Consider the following 19,443-nt stretch of genomic DNA (forward strand, 5'->3'; position numbering starts at 1 on the left):
AGAGGGTCTCCTATATCCTGTTATTCTCCAGGTAGAAACTAATGGGTAGCTTTTTCCCCAAAGTATCTCACATGAACTACATCATGTAGAAATATGTTGAAATTTCTGTCATACTGAAATAATCTGGTTTTTTTAAATCATATCTGACATAAAAAATGTCCTGGATTGATTCAATAGCAAAATGAATATAACAGAAGAAAGAACCAGAAGTTGAAGAGAGATCATTAGAAATTAGTTAATTTGCAGAACAGATTAAAACAAAAAGAAATGAATACAGCGTGAGGGTTTTGTTGGAAAAATAAAAAGATCGAACAAGTATGTTCAAAAGAAGAGAAAGAGATTGGGATAGTAAAAATACTTAAAGAAATAATGGTTGGAAACTACCCAAATTAATGAATGACATAAACTTGTAGATGAAAAGTTCAGAATACCCCAATCAAGATAAACTCAAAACCATGCCTAAACACATAGCAATTAAACTGTGGAAAATCAAAAATAAAGAAATACTCTTGAAAGTACTTGGGGAAAAAGTGATACATTACATACAAGGACCAGTGATTGGAATAACTCCATATTTCTCATCAGAAACCGTGGCAGCCAGAAGACAATAGAACACCTTTATTTTAACTAACTAATTAATTAGTTAATTAATTTAGAGGGGGGAGAGAGAATGCAGGGGAGGGACAAAGGGAGAGGAAGAGAATCTTAAGCACACATTTAATGATCTCACAACCCTGAGATCATGATCTGAACTGAAGAGTAGGATGCTCATCTGACTGAGCCACCTAGGCACCCCTGGAACATCTTCAAAGTACTGAAAGAAAATAGAGGTGACACCTGGACAATAGATTGGAATTGCGTGGGTCCACTTATACGTGTTATTTTTATAGTATAATATTATAAATGTATTTCCCCTTCCTTATGATTATTTTTTTATGATTTTCTTAATATTTTCTTTTTTCTATCTTTATTGTAAGAATACAGTATATAGCACATATAACATGCAAAATATATGTTAATTGACTGTTTATCTTATTAATAGGGCTTCCAGTCAACAGTAGGCTATTAATAGTTAATTTTGGGGAAGGAGTGAAAAATTATACATGGATATTCAGATCTGTGGGTTGATGCCCCCAACCCCTGCATAGTTCAAGGGTCCACTGTATTTGGTAAGCGTAAAGGACTAATTTTATCCTTCTTAGGTTATACTGAGAGGTTTTAAATGGATATAGATATCATATATATGATAGCTATAATATAAAGGCTAGCAGGAAGGTGGGATTAAAAGGGCCTATAGGGTTGTAGGATTTCTACATTTTATTTGACCTGGTTCAGTGTTAACACTAAGTAGACTGTGAAAGGTTTGCTGTATCTTGATTTGTCTATCTATCTAATAATCCCTAGAGGAAGAACCACTAAAAGTTAAACAAAAATGTACAGCCAAAAAATAAATATCAAAATTAAAATAGTAAATACTTAAATGCTCCCAAATAATGGGAATAACACTGGTCAGACAAACAAAACACAGACAGTAAACAGAAAACAGGTAATAAAACTGTACCCTGAATCTAACCCCATCAATAATTATATTACATTTGAGTGATCTAAAATCACCAACTAAAAGATATTGTCAGATTAGATGAAAATATCAGGATGCAACTATATGTTCTCTAGGAGAAACCCACCTTTATTTATTTTTTTTAAAGATTATTTGAGAGAGAGGGAGAGAGAGAAAGGGAGCGAGAGAGAGCACTAGTTGGGGGGAGGGGCAGAGGGAGAGGGAAAAGCAGACTCCCAGCTGATCAGGGAGCCTGATGTGGGGCTTGATCCCAGGACTACCCAGTGGAAGGTAGTCGCTTGACTGACTAAGCCACCCAGTGCTCCAAGGAGAAACCCACTTCTAATATAAAGACATAGATTAAAAATATAGGAATGGGAAATAATACTAGGAAAACACTAAACAAAACAAAAGGGCAGCTTCCATCCCCACCCTAGCACTTTCCATTTCTTAGTCCTTTTTCCCCCCCATAATACTCTGTTTTACCATCTCACATATTGTATTGAATTGTTTATTGTCCCTCACCCCCGTTAGAAGGTAAGCTCTAATGGGCAAGCATTGTGTACTGTTCACAGTTGTATCATCAAGGCCTGCAATAGTCCCTGGCATGTAATGCTCTCTCAGGAAATATTTGTTAAATGAATTTGACTATAGGATTTTTTCTTGTGTCATCTGTTAACATTTTTTTGAATAGTGTTCTATAGAGCAGTTGGGGAATCCTTAGAATAGGATATAACAGGACAGGATCTCTGACTTCAGGTAGTCACTAAGTGACTGAAACAACGGGCCCTAGAGAACATTTGATCCCTCTCTCCTTATTTTACAGATGAGGAAATTGAAGGAGGTGTGAAAATCATACAAAGATGTTTTAGCTGCAGTATTTTGTTAGCTTTCTGTACTACTCAGCAGGTTTACAAAATACTCAAGTCAGAGTGCTTGGGTGGCTCATTCAGTTAAGCATCTGCCTTCGGCTCATGTTGTCATCCTGGAGTCCCAGGATCCCTGCTTCCGGCTCCCTGCTCTGGGGGGAGTCTGCTTCTCCCTCCCTTTCTGCCCCTCCCCCCTTTTGTGTATGCATGTGCTCTCTCTCCCTCTCTCTCTTTTGATCTCTGTCTCTCTCAAACAAATAAAATCTTTAAAAAAAACCCAGAATACTCAAATCATAATATGACAGGTAAGGAAATAGAATATAAAAAAACTAGCTTGTATTAGAGTATTTTTAAGCTATCCTGTAGAAAGGATTATTGAGAAATTGCTAACTGGGATTATAATCCTCAAAATATCAAGTAGCATATTGTAAAACACTTGTTATAAATTTATAAAACTAATAGTTCCCATATTTTCAGGTAGTTTCCTAGATATAGTGTAATTCATAAAGAATCCCTTTCCAGAAAATTATCCTATAGTTTAAACTTTATTTGGTGGCTGCCAAAGTCTTGACTATTAATAGACATAAAGATATATTCTGGGAATGAGAGTAAAGGAAATGGGGATGTAGATAGACATACAACTATAATAAATAGCAATAAAATATAGTGCATAGAAAATTCCAAATGAAAAGTATGAATTAAAAAATTGTAGAAGAAATTAGAATTGGGTGACATGGAAGGCCAGGTATTAGAAGATGACTCTAGGAAGGGAGAGCGATTAGAATTTGGGAGGAATGTGAAAGGTAAATTTAGTTGGGGGTGTGGTATGAGTACAGTCATAGATGAGCCAGAGAATGTTCTGGTACTGGTCAGTTTACTTTCATAATAGCATTTGTGTAGAACAATAATGATTGATGCGCTTAAAAGCAGTGTTGCAAACTCTGAAGGCATGTGCTATTAAGTGAAATAGTTTGGATTCTTTTTTTTTTTTTTTTTAAAGATATTTATTTGAGAGAGAGAGAGAGCATGAGCAGGGGAACAGGTAGAGGAAGAGTGAGAAGCAGACTCCCTGCTGAGCAGGGAGTCCAATGCGGGACTGGATCCCGGGATCCTGAGATCATGACCCAGGCTGAAGGCAGATGCTTAACCTACTGAGCAACCCTGTCAGTCGCCCAATAGTTTGGATTCTTAGGCACTTAGGGGCTTTTGAAATCTTTGAGAGGGGCTTACATAAAGACAGTAGTGTTTTAAGCTTGTGAAACTGTCAGTGATGTACATTATGGACAGGAGCAGGAGACTGTTGGAAAAAGTCTTTGTGAGGTGATAGTGACCTATTTTAGGATAGTAACAGTGAGAAAGGATTAATGTGATTGTACAAAGAAATCACAACGGGACCTAGTTATTTTGTAGATTTGAAAAGAAACCCAGATAATTCTGTGGTTTCTGGTATCTGGGAAAATTAGTGGAAATAGGAAGTTCTAGCATGAATGCCATTTTATCATGAAAAATAAGTTTGGTTTTAGACAGCAAGTTTGAGATGAGAGAGACCTCTAATGTCCAATTATAGAAGTGTTACTAGGTCTCAGATTTAGGGCTAGAGTTTGGAGAATTGATCCCCCCATAGTGGTGAGAGTTAAGTCCTGAAGGTGAATGAAATGTTAGGAGTTTCAGAGATTACAGAATAGTGTAGCCTGGAAAGATGGTGCACAGAACTTTAGTGGACAGAAAAGAGGACTTGGCGAAGGGAACTTTGGAAAGTAGTGGTTGGAGAAGTAGAACCCATGAAAAGAAAGCCAGGGGGAGAAATAGCTTGTTCAAAATAACATTCATTCCACTCCTCCCCCCCCTCCCCGCCTCCATTGCAAATGTAAGTGTAATTTTAATATAAGAACCTGGGAAATAAAGAACAGTATACATATTTAAAAAGCATTTACACGTACCTCATTAGCCAGAGAAAACTACTGTAAATGTTTTATGTCTTAAATTACTAGATATTTCTTCTTTAATGTATCTATGTATTTGTGTATTTATGTTGATACACAAGTCATTGGTTCTTTGGTGCAGATAGTCTAGATAAGTAATAAGATAACTCAAAAAGAATTAAGCTTGTTAATTCCATAGCTTATTTGCTGATTCCGTTTTCTAAATATTTATTTATTTATTTATATTTTTTTAAGATTTTATTTATTTGATAGAGAGAGAGACAGCCAGAGAGAGAGGGAACACAGCAGGGGAAGTGGGAGAGGAAGAAGCAGGCTCCCAGCAGAGGAGCCTGATGTGGGGCTCAATCCCAGAAGGCCGGGATCACTTCCTGAGCTGAAGGCGCCCCATCGTTTTCTAAATATTTAATGTATTAGAATTTATGTTTTATTTTCAAATGACTAATTTAAAAAAGGTTTCAGCTCTAATACTCTACTTTTATTCTTCAGATGATTGCAAAAGGGAAAAATGCATCTGAACTGTTTCCTGCTGTTGTGAAGAATGTGGCCAGTAAAAATATTGAGGTACTGTTTTTTTTTTTTTTTTAAGATTTTATTGATTTATTTATTTTAGAGAGAGTGTGAGCCTGTGCACACATATGCGGAGCCGGTGGGGGTGGGGTTGGTAAGAGCAGAGCGGGAGGGAGAGAGGGAGCACGGGAAAGAATCTTAGGCAGACTCTGTGCAGAGTGTGTAGCCTGACCCCACAATCCCGAGATCGTGACCTCAGTGAAATCAAGAGTCTAATGCTCAACTGCTCAACTGGCTGAGCCACCCAGGTGCCCCTTGAGGTGCTATTTTGATTCATAATTTTCATGATTCCTTTTGTAAAAGAGTCATATTTTTCAGTTACTTTGAAATGCAGCATAAGATCCTTAAGTATCACTAATTTTTTTTGTTATAGTTAAAATGTCCATAATCTTAAATAAACAGTATTTGGATTTTTGGATGGAGAATGTGAAAAGTAAATTGAGATTAATTCACCTGGGTGAATGATGGTAACTGTTGCTTATTCTTAGAAGCCAGTTTACTTGAAATTCTGCTCTAGGGACTTAATTTTAAGATAGCACATGTCCACTGCAACAGACCTAAGTTCATGCAGTATAAGGGCAGTGTTTGAACCCAAGTATTATTTCTCCAAATGTAGTGTTTTTCTTGCAACATTTTAGCTCTGGTATACTCTGCCTCTGTACAGCAGAAGGTGGGCAGAGTCAGGATGTATTGTGAGCCTTCAATTACTTGTCTTTGTGTGGGTTTGTAAGTGGTGTTTGAAACAGGAATTCAAAGATCTTTGAGGCCAAGGTAATGTTGGGTCAGATGGACTAATGACTTTTGATAAAGTATAAAAGAAAAATAAGAGCCAGTGTAGAAACCATTGAGCAAGATGAGTAGGATGAAGAGTTCAGTGAAAGGGATAAGAGATTGATCTGAGCAAATGGCTTGTTTTTGAAAGAATACAAGGTAGTAAGGAAGAGGATTGAATGATCATGTCTGTCACGCATCTCACTGTCAATTGATGTGGTAGTGATTGTCTGGAGGATATGTTTACTCAGTAAGAAGTAGTGATACATGCATGAGAATGAAAATGCCAGCTCACATGCTTCCTCTTTGCCCATTGCTAACAACTGTGACCATCAACTGTGGGGAATGTGCTTGACTCTGTTTTTGAGTCTGGAAAGTTTGACAGAAGGAGCAATTTCCACTGCAGAATATTTTCAAGGACTTAGTGACATCGAGGCAGATGTTTTAGGTGGAGTTAGATGGAGTATAAGAAGTAGAAATTAAGAATATAAGGGAGTTTTTCACATAATCAGCTATTAATATTACTATTAAAGCTATATCTCTGTTTTATTTATTTATTTAGGAGGTGCTTGCCCTAGGGTGTACAATGTACATCTTATTACAGTCTACCACTACAGTATACATCTTTAAGTTAGCACTGTCTTCACATATACTTTGAAAACCTTATGACAGTGAATTTTCATTTTCCCCTTCCATCTTTTCCTATATTATCATGAATTTTAATTTTAAATATGCTAAAACTTCCTAAAAATACATGGTTATTTTTGCTCTAGTCAGTCATCTTTTTAAAAGATTATTGAAATACAGTTAACATGCCATAACTTTTAAAGTGTGCCATTCAGTGATTTATAGTGTATTTACAGAATTGTGCAACCATCACCACTGTCTACTTCCTCTGTATTTTTATCACCTCAAAAAGTAATCCCGCTTTCATTAGTAGTCACTCCTTATGCCCCCAGCCCTATGCAACCATTAAATCTACTTTCTGTTTTTATGGATTTGCCTATTCTGGGCATTTCTTATAAATGAAGTCATATAGTATGTGACATTTGTGTCTGGCTTCTTTCACTTAAAGTGGTGTTTTCAAAGTCCATTCGTGTTGTAGTGTGCATCAGTACGTCATTCCTCTTTATTGCCAATAATATTCCATTCTGTGGATGTGTACTGAGTTTTGTATATTCATTCATAAGTGACACTTGGGTTGTTTCCACTTTTTAGCTATCATGAATAACACTACTATAAACACTTTGTACAAGTTTGTGTGTGAACCTGTGTATTCATTTCTCTTGTATGTATACCTTGTAGTGATATTGCTGAGTTTTATGGTTACTGTATGTTTTTTTGAGGACCTGCCAAACTCTTTTCCACAGCAGCTGCATCGTTTCATATTTGTATCAACACCGTATGTGTTTTAATTTCTCCACATCTTCACTGATATTTATTTTTGTTTTTTGAAAAAAATTATTTTCTTTTAGATTATAGCTATCCTAGAGGGTATAAAGTGGAATCTCATTGCTGCTTTTGCATGCATTGGACAGTCTTTCTCAGTTAAGTTTCCTTGGTTGGCAGTACTTTGTACATGTCATTTCATACTGTTGCTGAAGGAATTAAGCAGATCTTATGGTGATTCCACTGGTGGGAGGACTCTTGGAAGCTTGTGCCTGGTTTCCTCTGGACTTCTTCACCCATGTACCTTTTCCTTTTACTAATTTTACTGTATATCCTTTTGCTGTAATGGACCATAACCCTAAGTAAAACAATGTTTTGAGTCCTGTAAATCCTTCTGGCCAATCATCCAGCCTGAAGATGGTTTTGGTGAACCCCCAACACAGGACTATTTAGATTTTCTGTTTCTTCTGGGATCTGGGTTGGTAATTTGTCATTCAGGAAGTTTATCCACTTCATCTGGGTTGTCAGTTTATTAACATAAAGTTGTTAATAATATTCCTTTAGTATTTTTTTAGTGTCTGTGCCTTCTGCAGTGATATTTTCTCTTTCATACCTGATATTCGTAGTTCTTATATTTTCTCTTTTTCTCTTGACCAATTTAGAGCCTTATCAGTTGTATTGACCTTTTTGAAAAATAGCTTTTGGTTTTATCAGTTTACTTTTTTCTGTTTTCTGTGTCATGGATTTATTATTATTATTATAACTTTTGTATTTATCTTTCATATTTCAGGCTTATACATAATGTGGGGTTGGTTCTTTTTTTAATATCTTGAGTTGGAAACTCAGATCAAATCTTTTTGTTACTGTAAAACCTTTAACACTATGTATTTTCTCCTAATATTACTTCACTTGCGTTTTCCAAATTTCATTTTATGTATTTTCATTATTGTTTAATTAATATTTTTATTTACTTTATGATTTCTGTTTTGACTCATGGATTATTTAAAAGTATGTTGTTTGATTTCCTGATATTGGGGGTGGGAGGGTTATCTTAATGATCTTAACATTGATTGCTATTAACATAATTCCATTTTAGTCTTAAAACGTACCTAGTATTATTTCATTCTTAAACTTTGAGAACTTGTTTATAGATCACCAAAGTTTATTTTGGTGTGCATACCATGTGCAATTAAAGAGAATGTGTATTCTACTGTTGTTGAATGTATATTCTGTAAGTGTTATTTAAATAAATGTGGTTGATAGTGTTATTTTTTTATATTTTTAAAATTGTTTTTACTGACCTCTTGTCTAGTTGTTCCACTGATTGCTAGGAGAGGGATTTTGAATCTCCCAATCATGATTCTGAAATTGTTCATTTCTCCCTTTAATTTAGTCATTTTCTAGCATATATTTTAAAGCACTCCCATCAGGCATCACTCTTTTTGTGTCTTCCTGATGAAATGACCTTTTTATCCTAAAATTAAGTCCTTCTTTATTTCTGGTAATACTTTTTGTCTTAAAGTCTATTTGATTTGTTACTAATATTGCCCCTCTAGCCTTCTCATCTCTTTGTATGGTGTATCTTTTTTTCATCTATTTGCTCTCAGCCTATGTGTGTCTTTGTATCTAATATGCGTCTCTTATTCACAGCATGTAGCTCCATCTTTTCCCCATCCATTCCGTCAAACTGTGCCTTTGAATCGGATTGTTTATTTTTTTAACACTTAATGTCATAATTGATGTGTTTGGATTTGAGTGTACTGTTATACTGTTTCTTTTCTACTTGTTCCTTTTGTTTCTTTTTTCCTTTCCTCCTCTGTTTCAGAAGAAATCCCATTTTAAATTTTCTTGTTTTTATTATTTATTTATTTTTAAAGATTTTATTTATTTATTTGACAGAGAGAGGGATGGCGAGAGAGGGAACACAAGCAGGAGGAGTGGGAGAGGGAGAAGCAGGCTTCCTGCTGAGCAGGGAGTCCGATGTGGGGTTTTGATCCCAGGACCCTGGGATCATGACCTGAGCCGAAGGGCAAATGCTTAATGACTTAATAACAAGGCGCCCCAATTGTTTTTATTTTTAACCTGTTTATCTTTGCCTTATTTTTACTGTTGACTGTATTCATTCTTAACTTTTGTAGTTTTATTTAATATTGCATCTGTTCACTTATATAGAAATCTTGCAGCTATATACATCTATATTCCTCCCATCTTTTATGTTTTAGTTATTATGTGTGTCAGTTTAAAAACATTGTAAGATAATGCAATTTTTGCTTTAAGTACTCATGATTTTTAAAGAAATTAAGAGGAAAAAAACAGAAAAAGGTGATTATCATTTATCCAGTATTTACCATGCCCATTGTTCTTTGTATTGTTAATATCCAAATTTCTAACTATCATTATCTTCCTGCCTTTAAAAGTACCATTAGCTTTTGCTGTGGTACAGATTTGCTGGTGATGAAATCTCTTATTTGAAAGTGTTTCCATTTTATCTCTGTTCCTAAGGGATCGTTTCTTTGGTCATAGAATTCTGGGTTATATAGTTGTTGTTGTTGTTGTTGTTTTTCTTTGCTTTAAAGATCCTCTGTAATTCCTTATGTAATGTCCCTATTAATTGAATAATTGATACCACTTATGTAACTTGTCATTTTTCTCTTGATGCTTTCATGTTTTACTCTTTGACTTTCGGTTGTCTTGCTTTGAGCTTCTTTGCGTTCATTTGACTTGGTGTCTCTTGAGTATCTTAGATCCATGAATTTCTGCCTTTGATCAAACTTAGGGAAATTTTGGCTGTTATTTGTTTTCTCTTCTTTTGTTTTCTTTTTTTTAAGTTTTGGGTGTACAGCATAATAATTCGACACTTCCAAACATCACCCTGTGCTCATCATGACAAGTGCACTCCTTAATCCCCATCACCTATTTAACCCATCCCCTACCCACCTGCCCCGTGGTAACCATTGTTTTGTTCTCTATGGTTAAGAGTCTATTTCTTGTTTTGTGTTTCTCTCTTTCCCTTTGTTTTGTTTCTTAAATTCTACATAGGAATGAAATCATAGGGTATTTGTCTTTCTCCAACTGATTTATTTCACTTAGCATCATGTTCTCTAGCTCCATCCACGTCATTGCAAATGGCATGATTTCATTCTTCTTTATGGCTGAGTAATATTCCATATATCCATAGACACACAAACACATGCACGGACACACACACATCCACCCACCCACCTCTTCTTTATCCATTTGTCAGTCGATGGACACTTGGGCTACTTCTATATCTTGGCTTTTGTAATTAATGCTACTGTAAACATCAGCATGGCCATTATTTCTTCATATAATATTTTGCTCCATTCTCCTCTTCTGGTAGTGAAATTACATGTATGTTATATTTTTGATATTATCTAACAGTGTATGAAGCTTTGTTGCTTTTCTTATATCTTTTTTGTTTTCTTCACATTGGATTTTTATTCATCTGTTTTCTGTTTCACCTCCTCATTCTTCTGCCATCTCCATTTGATTGTACATTTAGTGAACCGTTTTTCATTTTAGAATTTGTTTCTTTCTTATTTTTTCTATTCCTTTGCCAAGATTTGCTTTATTCTTCATTATTTGAGAGCACAACATTTTCTTTTACCTAATTAAGAATAAGTGTAATAGCATCTCTAAAGTTGTTGTCTGCTGGTTCCAATATCTTGTTTATCTCAAGCTTGCATTTGGTTGATTTTCTTGTGTTTCTTGTGTCTGTGTATATGTACACAGTATTCCAGTATTCTGTTTCCTTGGTTATTCTTATTTTGAGTTCTGTTCTTGACATTACATTAAATCCTGGAGATTCTGTATTCTTTTATTTTTCCTCCACATGTGGTATTTTTGAGGGTGGTTATCTTGACTGGGTTCAGATTGGAAGTTCTATTTCTTAAGTAGCAGCTTCACTCTCATTTTGTATTTTTTGTCTTTTGCTGAGCTGCTTTGAGTCTGTTCTCTGCTTGCATGGTTCAGGAGTTCGTCAGAGATGTGGGTGGAGATTGTTTGAGGAGCCTGTCTCCAGCTTTCTCCCTGCTGGGATTCCCCTACTTTCTTCAGTGGCCATAATTTTCCTAAGTTCATTTTTTTTTGGTTCCTTTCACCAGAGAGACTGGTTTGTCCATCAGTGCCTCTATTTGTGCTTCATCCAGTATTCACTTGGCCTTGTCAGAAAGCCATGGGAATGGGGTATTTACTTTACATGGCTCTTTCTTGTCACCTTTGAGCATATACTCTTAACCAGAGTATGTCTGCTGCTGTTTCACCACCAGGGCCCACAGTGCTTTTGTAATACGCCTAGCTTTTTAGTTTTCTGTGGGAAATTGTTCTGGTACAATTTTATTCCAAAATTACCCGAAGTTCAGTTATCTATTAAAGAGATTTAAAAATGAGTTGCCTGCTCCCCGAAGTCTTTTACATGTTCTCTCATTTTTAACATTTGTGGCCCTCTTCATTCCTTTGTATAGGCCCAAATAGCGTATTTGGTATTATTTTCCTTATGACTAGAGGACATTTCTTGTTTTGCTGGTATTTCAGCTTTTGTTTTAAAAAGTCTTTATTTTGCCTACAATTTGAAAATATTTTTGCCTAGTAAAATCTACAGTTCTAGGTTACGGTCTTTTTTGTTTGGTATTTAAAAAATATTTCATTGTTTTCTGTCCTATAAGTTTCCTGTCATTGTTAATCTCTATTTCATTGTGTGTGATGTGTCTTTCTTTTCTCTTGTTGGTTTTAAGATTTTCTTTCTAGCACTGGATCTGAACTTTATTATGATATGCCTTGACGTCTTTTTTTTCATGTTTATCCTCCTTCAAGTTTGTTGAGCATCTTCTATTTGTGGACTTTTGATTTTCTTGAAATTTGGAAACATTTCAGCCATTAATTTTTCAAAAATATATTTTCTCTTTACTCCTTCTGGCACTTCTGGTACACATACAGACTAATTGATGTTGTCCTACAGGTCACTGATACCGTGTTCGGTTTTTTCCCAGTCTTTTTCTGCTTCGTTTTGATAGTTTCTCTTGCTGTATACTCAAGTTAACTGACTTTTCCTTTGTTGTGTCTAACTTGTTAATCTCTTCAACTATCAACTCTTGTATTTTTCATCTCTGGATGTTTCATTGGGTCACTTTCACGTCTTGCAATTCTCTCCTCAAGATAGTCATATTTTTGTCTACCTTCTTGGGCATATGGAGCATATTTATAATAGTTACTATAAAGTTCTCTTCTTCTTTTTTTTGAAAAATTGTATTTTAAAGTAAACTGTATACCCAGTGTGGGGCTCAAACTCATGACTCTGAAATCAAGAGTCACATGTTCTACCAACTGAGCCAGCCCGGTGCCCTTCTGCTATTTCTATCATTTCTGTCATTTTGAGTCTTTTTCTATAGATTGATTTTTCTCATGGTTATGATTTATATTTTCCTAGATTTTTAATATCTTTAGTAAATTTTAATTAGATACTAAACAATATGAAATTTATGTTGTCGTCTGCTAGATCTTGTTGTATTCCTTTAAATTGTGTTGGGTTTTTTTGTAGTGTACAGTTATATGGAATCATTTGATTTTGCAAAGCATGTGGTTAAGATTAATCAGGGAGTACAGAAATATTTTTAGTCTAGATTAATTTAATCCCACTCCTAAGGTGATGCTGTTTTTAGGATTCTACTCAAAAACCCATGTGTTCATCAGACATTTTCTCTCTGGCTGGTAGAAACATGAATTATTCCTAGCTTTTTGTGATCTTTGAGATCTGTTTTGCCTACGTTTTTCCAGTGCTTGTTTTTGGTGTTCTGTGTTCTTTTGTTTTTTTGTTTTGTTTTGTTTTTTTGGTCTGGCCTCAAATAGTTTAGCTCACTCTTGTGCATGTCAGTGCTTAGTCTAAGACTTGGTGATTGTTACCTACAGTGTGTGTGCTCTCTCTCTCCCTCTCACTATCTCTGTGAAGTTTCCTTCTGTTTGTTTTTCTGCTCTGCAAATTCTAGCAGCGTTGGCCTCTGAACTTTAATTTCTCTCTCAGCACGGTGAGTCTTCTGGATTCTGTTTGAGTTGCCCTTGGTGTGCTGGTGGATATACTACCCTCTAGAGTCACACTCATTTGACTTTTCCCTCTGAGGATTCACATACTGTGCTGCTTGTTGTCCAACATATGAAAACTATTTTTCCCTCGATCTTCTTTGGTTAAGGTAGGAGGGTAAATCAGGTCTCTCAGCTATTATTGAATTATAGCTTCATATAAAAATCTGTAATTGTTCCTAAAGCCTTAAAATATATATGGAATGTTATTGATCAAATGAAACATTAGTCTCAGTTTTCCCTACTTTGTATGTGGAATTGTCAATTTATAACTGGTGACAAACTTGAAAATTCACATCATCTTTTCCAACCTCTACATCAGACTTCTATAGCAGTGTCTTATAGTGCTTTATGGCCAGAATATACTGACTGAGCCATATATCTTTAGCAATTTTATCGTCAATGATTAAGTATTTTTAGTTTTAGAAACAGAGCACATTTTCTTTTTAATGAAAGGATTGGGTAGGTACAGAAAGAGTGACTAAAATAATCTTAACTTGAGAATGATGGTAGAATTTTTTGTGTAAGTAGAACAATAAGATCAGTGAGGTCACGCTTTAGTTGTTATATAATACAAATACAAGATTGATATGAAGTAGACTCTTAGCTATTATTTTAACACTATAACAGTGGATTGGGTGTTACTATGTCTCTAATGTAGTTTAAATAGTTTTTCCTCATATAAGGTAAGTTAGTTTAAATAATCTTGGATTTATGTATTCAAAATCTGGAAAGTAAAAGTAGGAGTATATTTTATACAATTTCTAGAGTACACATTTCCATATATAAAAAGAAATATTTTCCTCACCATTTTAACTTTATTAGAATAATTTATAAGATTTTAAAGATAAGTACTTTAAACCCATTTTTAGATACTGTTTAAAGTCTACTTAATTTTTTTTTATTAGATAATGCATACATTATATATTTTGGATAGGTGAATTTTGCTACCAAAATGATTAGCCATCATAAACTCAGTTTGACTAACTTGGGTAAATTAATATCAGAACACTTGATTGATTTAATATTGGACTTAGGTGTGAGTCTCTATTCCTAGGAACAATGATTGCTAACATTTAAAAGATGCTGTGTGTGCTAGGTTGTTAGTACCTCACATATATCCTCATTTTATCCTCATAAATAACCCTGTGAGGTTGATTCTGTCATTTCCCAAATTTTATATATTAGGGCAAGATAACAGAGAGGTTAAATTATCTGACCAAGGTCACACAGCTATTATGTTTCAGAGTTCAGAATTGAAAGCCAGGTGGCTTGTCTTTAGAACCCATCTTAGACCCATTCCCCTTTTAGAGCCATCGTGCCTGTTTGGTGCTTCCTTCCTCCTCCTCCTGCCTTAGTTACTTTGGCCCCAAATCAACATCTGGTATTAGCTATCCTTTGGGAGGTATCTGTCATTGGTATACATTTTTTTATGTTTTAGAGATTGGTAGAAATGAGCAATTCCTTAGAAATTGGTAGTAACTTAACTAGTTCCCCCTGGACTTCTAGTCTTCCTGTAAACAGAAAATTCTGTATTCTTTATTGTTCATCCAAAGCTGTTTGTACTGTTCAGTAGTTATAATAGTAGAACTTACCTGTTTGTTCATCTTTTCCCTTTACACTCAGATTCTCTTATACTGCCTAATGTTCTGCAACAAAAATGTCAGTATAAACATAATTATCGGTCTATTTGTTGGATTTCTTTTGTTCTTGAAATACCTTGTTTTTTGAAATATGCTTTAATTCTCTAATGTTGTGGGAAAACTGACATAAGCTTCTTAAAATTTATGTTTAGAGGATTGATGTTTCATTGCTGTCAACTGCAAAATTTCATTTTTATTAGTACATGTTGCCTTAGACACAGTTAAGTTGTACGTCATCTTCCATTTGATGTCAAATGATACCAAAAGTTACCTAGTAAGCAATCAGTGGTTATAGTACAAAAATAATCAAAGGTTTAGTCAATAACTCATGAAGTTTGATGTACTAGTATTGATAAACTAATTAAACAGATCTGCCTGTGTTCTTCCAGCCTACTGGGGCTCTGCTATGATTAGCTTTACAGCAAGGAGTGTTGTAACATTGAATGAAGGTAACTGATGAGAGAATGGTGTAGTCACGGAGCTTTAAGTACTCCCATTTCTGGTCACAGAATGGTTTCAGGGAAACTAGGCTTTCTTTGCACACCTGCAGCCAGTCAGTGCATAGGCCTCTTGTGGTCAATATTGATTGATTCTTATAACAGAACTAGAACAAATTTGGTGTTTTGCAACCTTCTGTGATTTAATATTGTTATGCTTTTTGCTATAACAGTCACAAAAATCCTTCTCCAATAGTGAGTAATTACAGCAATGCCTGCTAGCTCAGCTGTGGTTCTGAATGTTTCAGTGTTGCCAATATAAACCCCTGGATATATTCTGGAGTTCATAATTCAGCTTTAAAAGTTGCCTGTACCTTACTTGATAAATAAAGGTGTTGCTGAGAAATAAATCACAGGAGGATGAGGGGATGGGTAGACTCTAACCCATTTTCTTTCAGAACTTTCCAGAGAACTATAGACTGGATCTGAATATATATAATTAGTAAAGAGAAAGAATACTTTAAATGATTAATTTTTTTAAACCCATAAGTTAAAGACTTTCGAGGCAATCTTTGTAATACCTATCATGTTTTCATAATATGTTGGTGTTTTTCTAGGCATCTCTTTGGTGAAGTATAACCATTGTGGTGGTAAGTTAGATTCCTGATGTAGCAATCTAATGGGAAATGTCTTAATAAATTTTTTCAGTATACCACTGGGCTGTGATGTTTCATTCAGCCAATTATTGAACTCTTACTATATGCCAGGCTTGTGATATAGGTACTGAGAATATACGGATGAATAAGGAATGGTTCCTGTATTTAAGTAACCTCTTTATCATTCTAAGGTGGATTTGAGAAATATCTTACATAAAAATGCATCGGTGTGTTGATTTGATTTATTGAAAATGCTATAAATCAGTCAACTGGCAAGTGTTAATTGCTTTTTGGCACTGTTGTAATCTTAGGAACTTAAAAATCTGGTAGTGGAGAAAGCTATGTATAGCTCAGACAATTAGATAAATGCTTCTTAAACTGTAATTAAAAACTTTATATTTCCATTTAAATACAATCTAAAACATTCGTTATATTTTGGATCATATGGTTGCTTACATAGTAGTATCACATAATTTTGGAACCTACTTGTATTCTTGTGTAAGATTGCTTACTTCTATGTGAACATTGAAGGGTTTGTGGACTTTCAGTGGCCTAGGTGAGCTGATAACCATCTGTATGTATGGGATCACTTGGGTGAGACTGCTGTTGATTGATTGGCCCTTGGAGGTGTTTTTTTGTTTTTGTTTTGTTTTGTTTTTGAGTGAGTTTGTTCCTGATAGGCTGATGTTCCAAAGTGAAGGACTGTCACAGATTGGTTGACTGGCAAAAGTATGTTCATTTAGCTTGAGTTTTTTGACCTATTAGAGAGGTTTAAAACAGTTCTAGTGGCTGTATCTTATCGATGCTACAGAAAAAGCTGTCTTTGTGGAAATGTAAGAACTTAAAAATATATTCAGTTTGACAATTTTTTTAATAATGAAAAAGTTTCAGATACTTTTATAATCAGAAAAAGTACTATTATTTTATAGTAGAAGACATTTGGAAAGATGAGAATCATCCCAAAGTTAAAATATCTTTATTGTTTTATCTGAACAAAAAATTAATATTCATTGTAAAAAAAATTAAATAATAAAGACATAAAGAGTGAAGGTCACTGGTTAATGTTACCTCAGTTATAAACACCATTAACATTTTACTATATAGATTTTTTTTTTTAAGATTTTATTTATTTATTTGACAGAGACAGCCAGCGAGGGAGAGAACACAGGCAGGGGGAGTGGGAGAGGAAGAAGCAGGCTCCTAGCGGAGGGAGGAGCCTGATGTGGGGCTCGATCCCAGAACACTGGGATCACGCCCTGAGCCAAAGGCAGATGCTTAACGACTGCGCCACCCAGGCGCCCCTACTATATAGATTTCTTAACTTAGGCTTAAGTTTGAGTTCTAGTTCTTCATTTAATAGATGTGCTATCTTGGTCAAGTTACTAAACCTCGCTGTGCTTCAGTTTCTTCATGTGTAAAATAGAAGTAATAGTACCTATTTATTGAATTGTGAATTTAAAATGAATTAGTTTAAGTAAAACACTGAGATAGCACCTGGCATATAGTTAGTGCTATATATAAAGTATTTGCTATTATTACCATATTATGTCCATTCTAAGATGTTGGTTTTGCATTTTAAAGTTTCTGCAAGTGAGACTTAAGAATTGATGGTGACTTACAGTTGGCAGGGTTTTTGTTCATAAAATAATGGTACATCTTACTGTTGTTGGTGTACCTTAGATTAATAAAATAAAATATGTGTTTTTTATTAATATAGAAATGAGATCATATAATGCATACTATTTTGCACCTTCAAACATTTTACAAGGACGTATTTTTAATGTCAAGTATAGATTTACTTAAATCTATTTAGTGGCTACATAGTGTACTGTTATGTGGGTATCCTGTGATTTATTTTACTGTTCATCTTTAATAGACATTTTATTGTTTCACTTTTGCTTTTGTGGAAGATATGATTAGCAGAACTTGGAGGAAGGTAGGATGATAACCTGAGTGGAGATGGAGACAAAAAGTGCAAGTTCTATCTGGGGACTGTTCCTCTTTGACTGGAAAGGAATTTTGGGGCAGATTATGGACAGCATTGGATACTGAGTTTTAATTTTTTAAGAGTTTTAATTTTGTTTTTAAGACTTAGTTGATCCATTCACCACTGAAGAGTATTTGTAAATAAATTTTTTTGTTACTTTCACCTATAATCCTGTCTGTACACTGTAGAAGAATGGATTGGTATCAACAACATGATGTGTTTAGCATTTTTTAAAAATAATGATAAGATGTAGAAGGTATGCTCATTAAGTTTTCACTTGTACTTATAAAATTGTAAAGAATACCAAAATAGGTTGAAATACAAGTTAAGGTCTAAAATTATCTTAAGAGGGTGCCGCGATGGATTGAATTTAAGTTGTTGACAGTTTCTATAGATAAATGTAAGATCTTGCCCTTTTTTTAAAAGAAGAAAACCTGACCAGAGCATTTACTTAAATATGGCTTGATTTAGTCAGTGTACATGTAGAAAAGATGTATTGTTATGTTTAAGAATTAGCTGTGTCAGTGGAAGCCCCTCACACAGAAGATGGCCTCAACTTGTTTGTTCTACTTAAATCTCATTTGTGGTTTGGAGTACTACACTGAAAGTAATTCAGACAAATTGGAGAGAGTTCAGAAGGAAGCAAACAGGATAGTGAGGGAACTCCAAACTATGCTGTGTTGGGGCGCCTCGCTGGCTTACTTGGCGGAGCATGTGACTCTTGATCTTGGGGTTGTAGGTTCAAGCTCCACATTGGGCCTAGAGCTTACTTAAGGAAAACAAAACAAAACTACACTGCGTCAAAGGAAATTGGGGGATGAGAGAAGGATAGTCATGGCAGTTAATCTTTTAAAAAGTTCAGATTGGTTAGTAGGACCTAAAATATGGCCTGGTGTAGCACTCTTTTTCCTTTCCAGCATCAATTCCACCTATTTGCAGGTACTTCCCCTCATTTCTTGTGCTCTTTGTACATTCCATAAGGTTTTAGATCTGTACTCTGCTGATACCTAAGAAATTAATCAGGCACTGGTGTCTGAAGATACTTGAGAAGGAGGATATAGGCTGTGAGCAGTGTCCAAAAGAAGCAGTTGATGAATTTCAACTCAAATTCTAATTTTTATTTAATTTTCATAATTCTGTTATAGACAGTGATTAAATTGTCATTTAAAACAGTTTTTGAAAGACACTTCCAGTCTTTTGGAATTTTTATTACATTAAATTGGTATTATTGTCATAACTTATTCTTACTGAGCTGAAAATATCATGTAGTGTATATTGGAATGTGAATATTGCCATATGGTCAGAGTTGGGACACTAGCACCTTTTGATTGATGAGGAAACATAAGTTCAAATACTATGTAGTTAGTGGACAGAACCCAGCTCTTTCTAGTATTTGTATCCCTTATTTTGAAAATGTTTTTACAATTCAGTTAATATTTTAATATTCTTGTTTGAGCTTTGCTCAGGGATTTTTTATTCCCTTCAAGAGAAAGTGTATAAGACAGACTGGTTCTGAACTCAGGTTCACCT

The 19,443-nt window shown here is 34.8% G+C and overlaps 1 protein-coding gene across 1 annotated transcript in view; it reads left to right on the forward strand.

Annotated features, from left to right (window-relative positions):
- AP3B1 (adaptor related protein complex 3 subunit beta 1) overlaps positions 1 to 19,443 on the forward strand; it is a 248,293-nt gene that overhangs the window by 37,117 nt on the left and 191,733 nt on the right. Inside the window, exon 3 of the mRNA XM_040622153.1 lies at positions 4,857 to 4,931. Coding sequence (XP_040478087.1) covers positions 4,857 to 4,931 — 75 coding nt within the window. The remainder of the gene's footprint in view (positions 1 to 4,856; positions 4,932 to 19,443) is intronic.

Source organism: Ursus maritimus, unplaced genomic scaffold, assembly GCF_017311325.1.
Source record: "Ursus maritimus isolate PB19 unplaced genomic scaffold, ASM1731132v1 scaffold_5, whole genome shotgun sequence".
Lineage (NCBI taxonomy): Eukaryota > Metazoa > Chordata > Mammalia > Carnivora > Ursidae > Ursus > Ursus maritimus.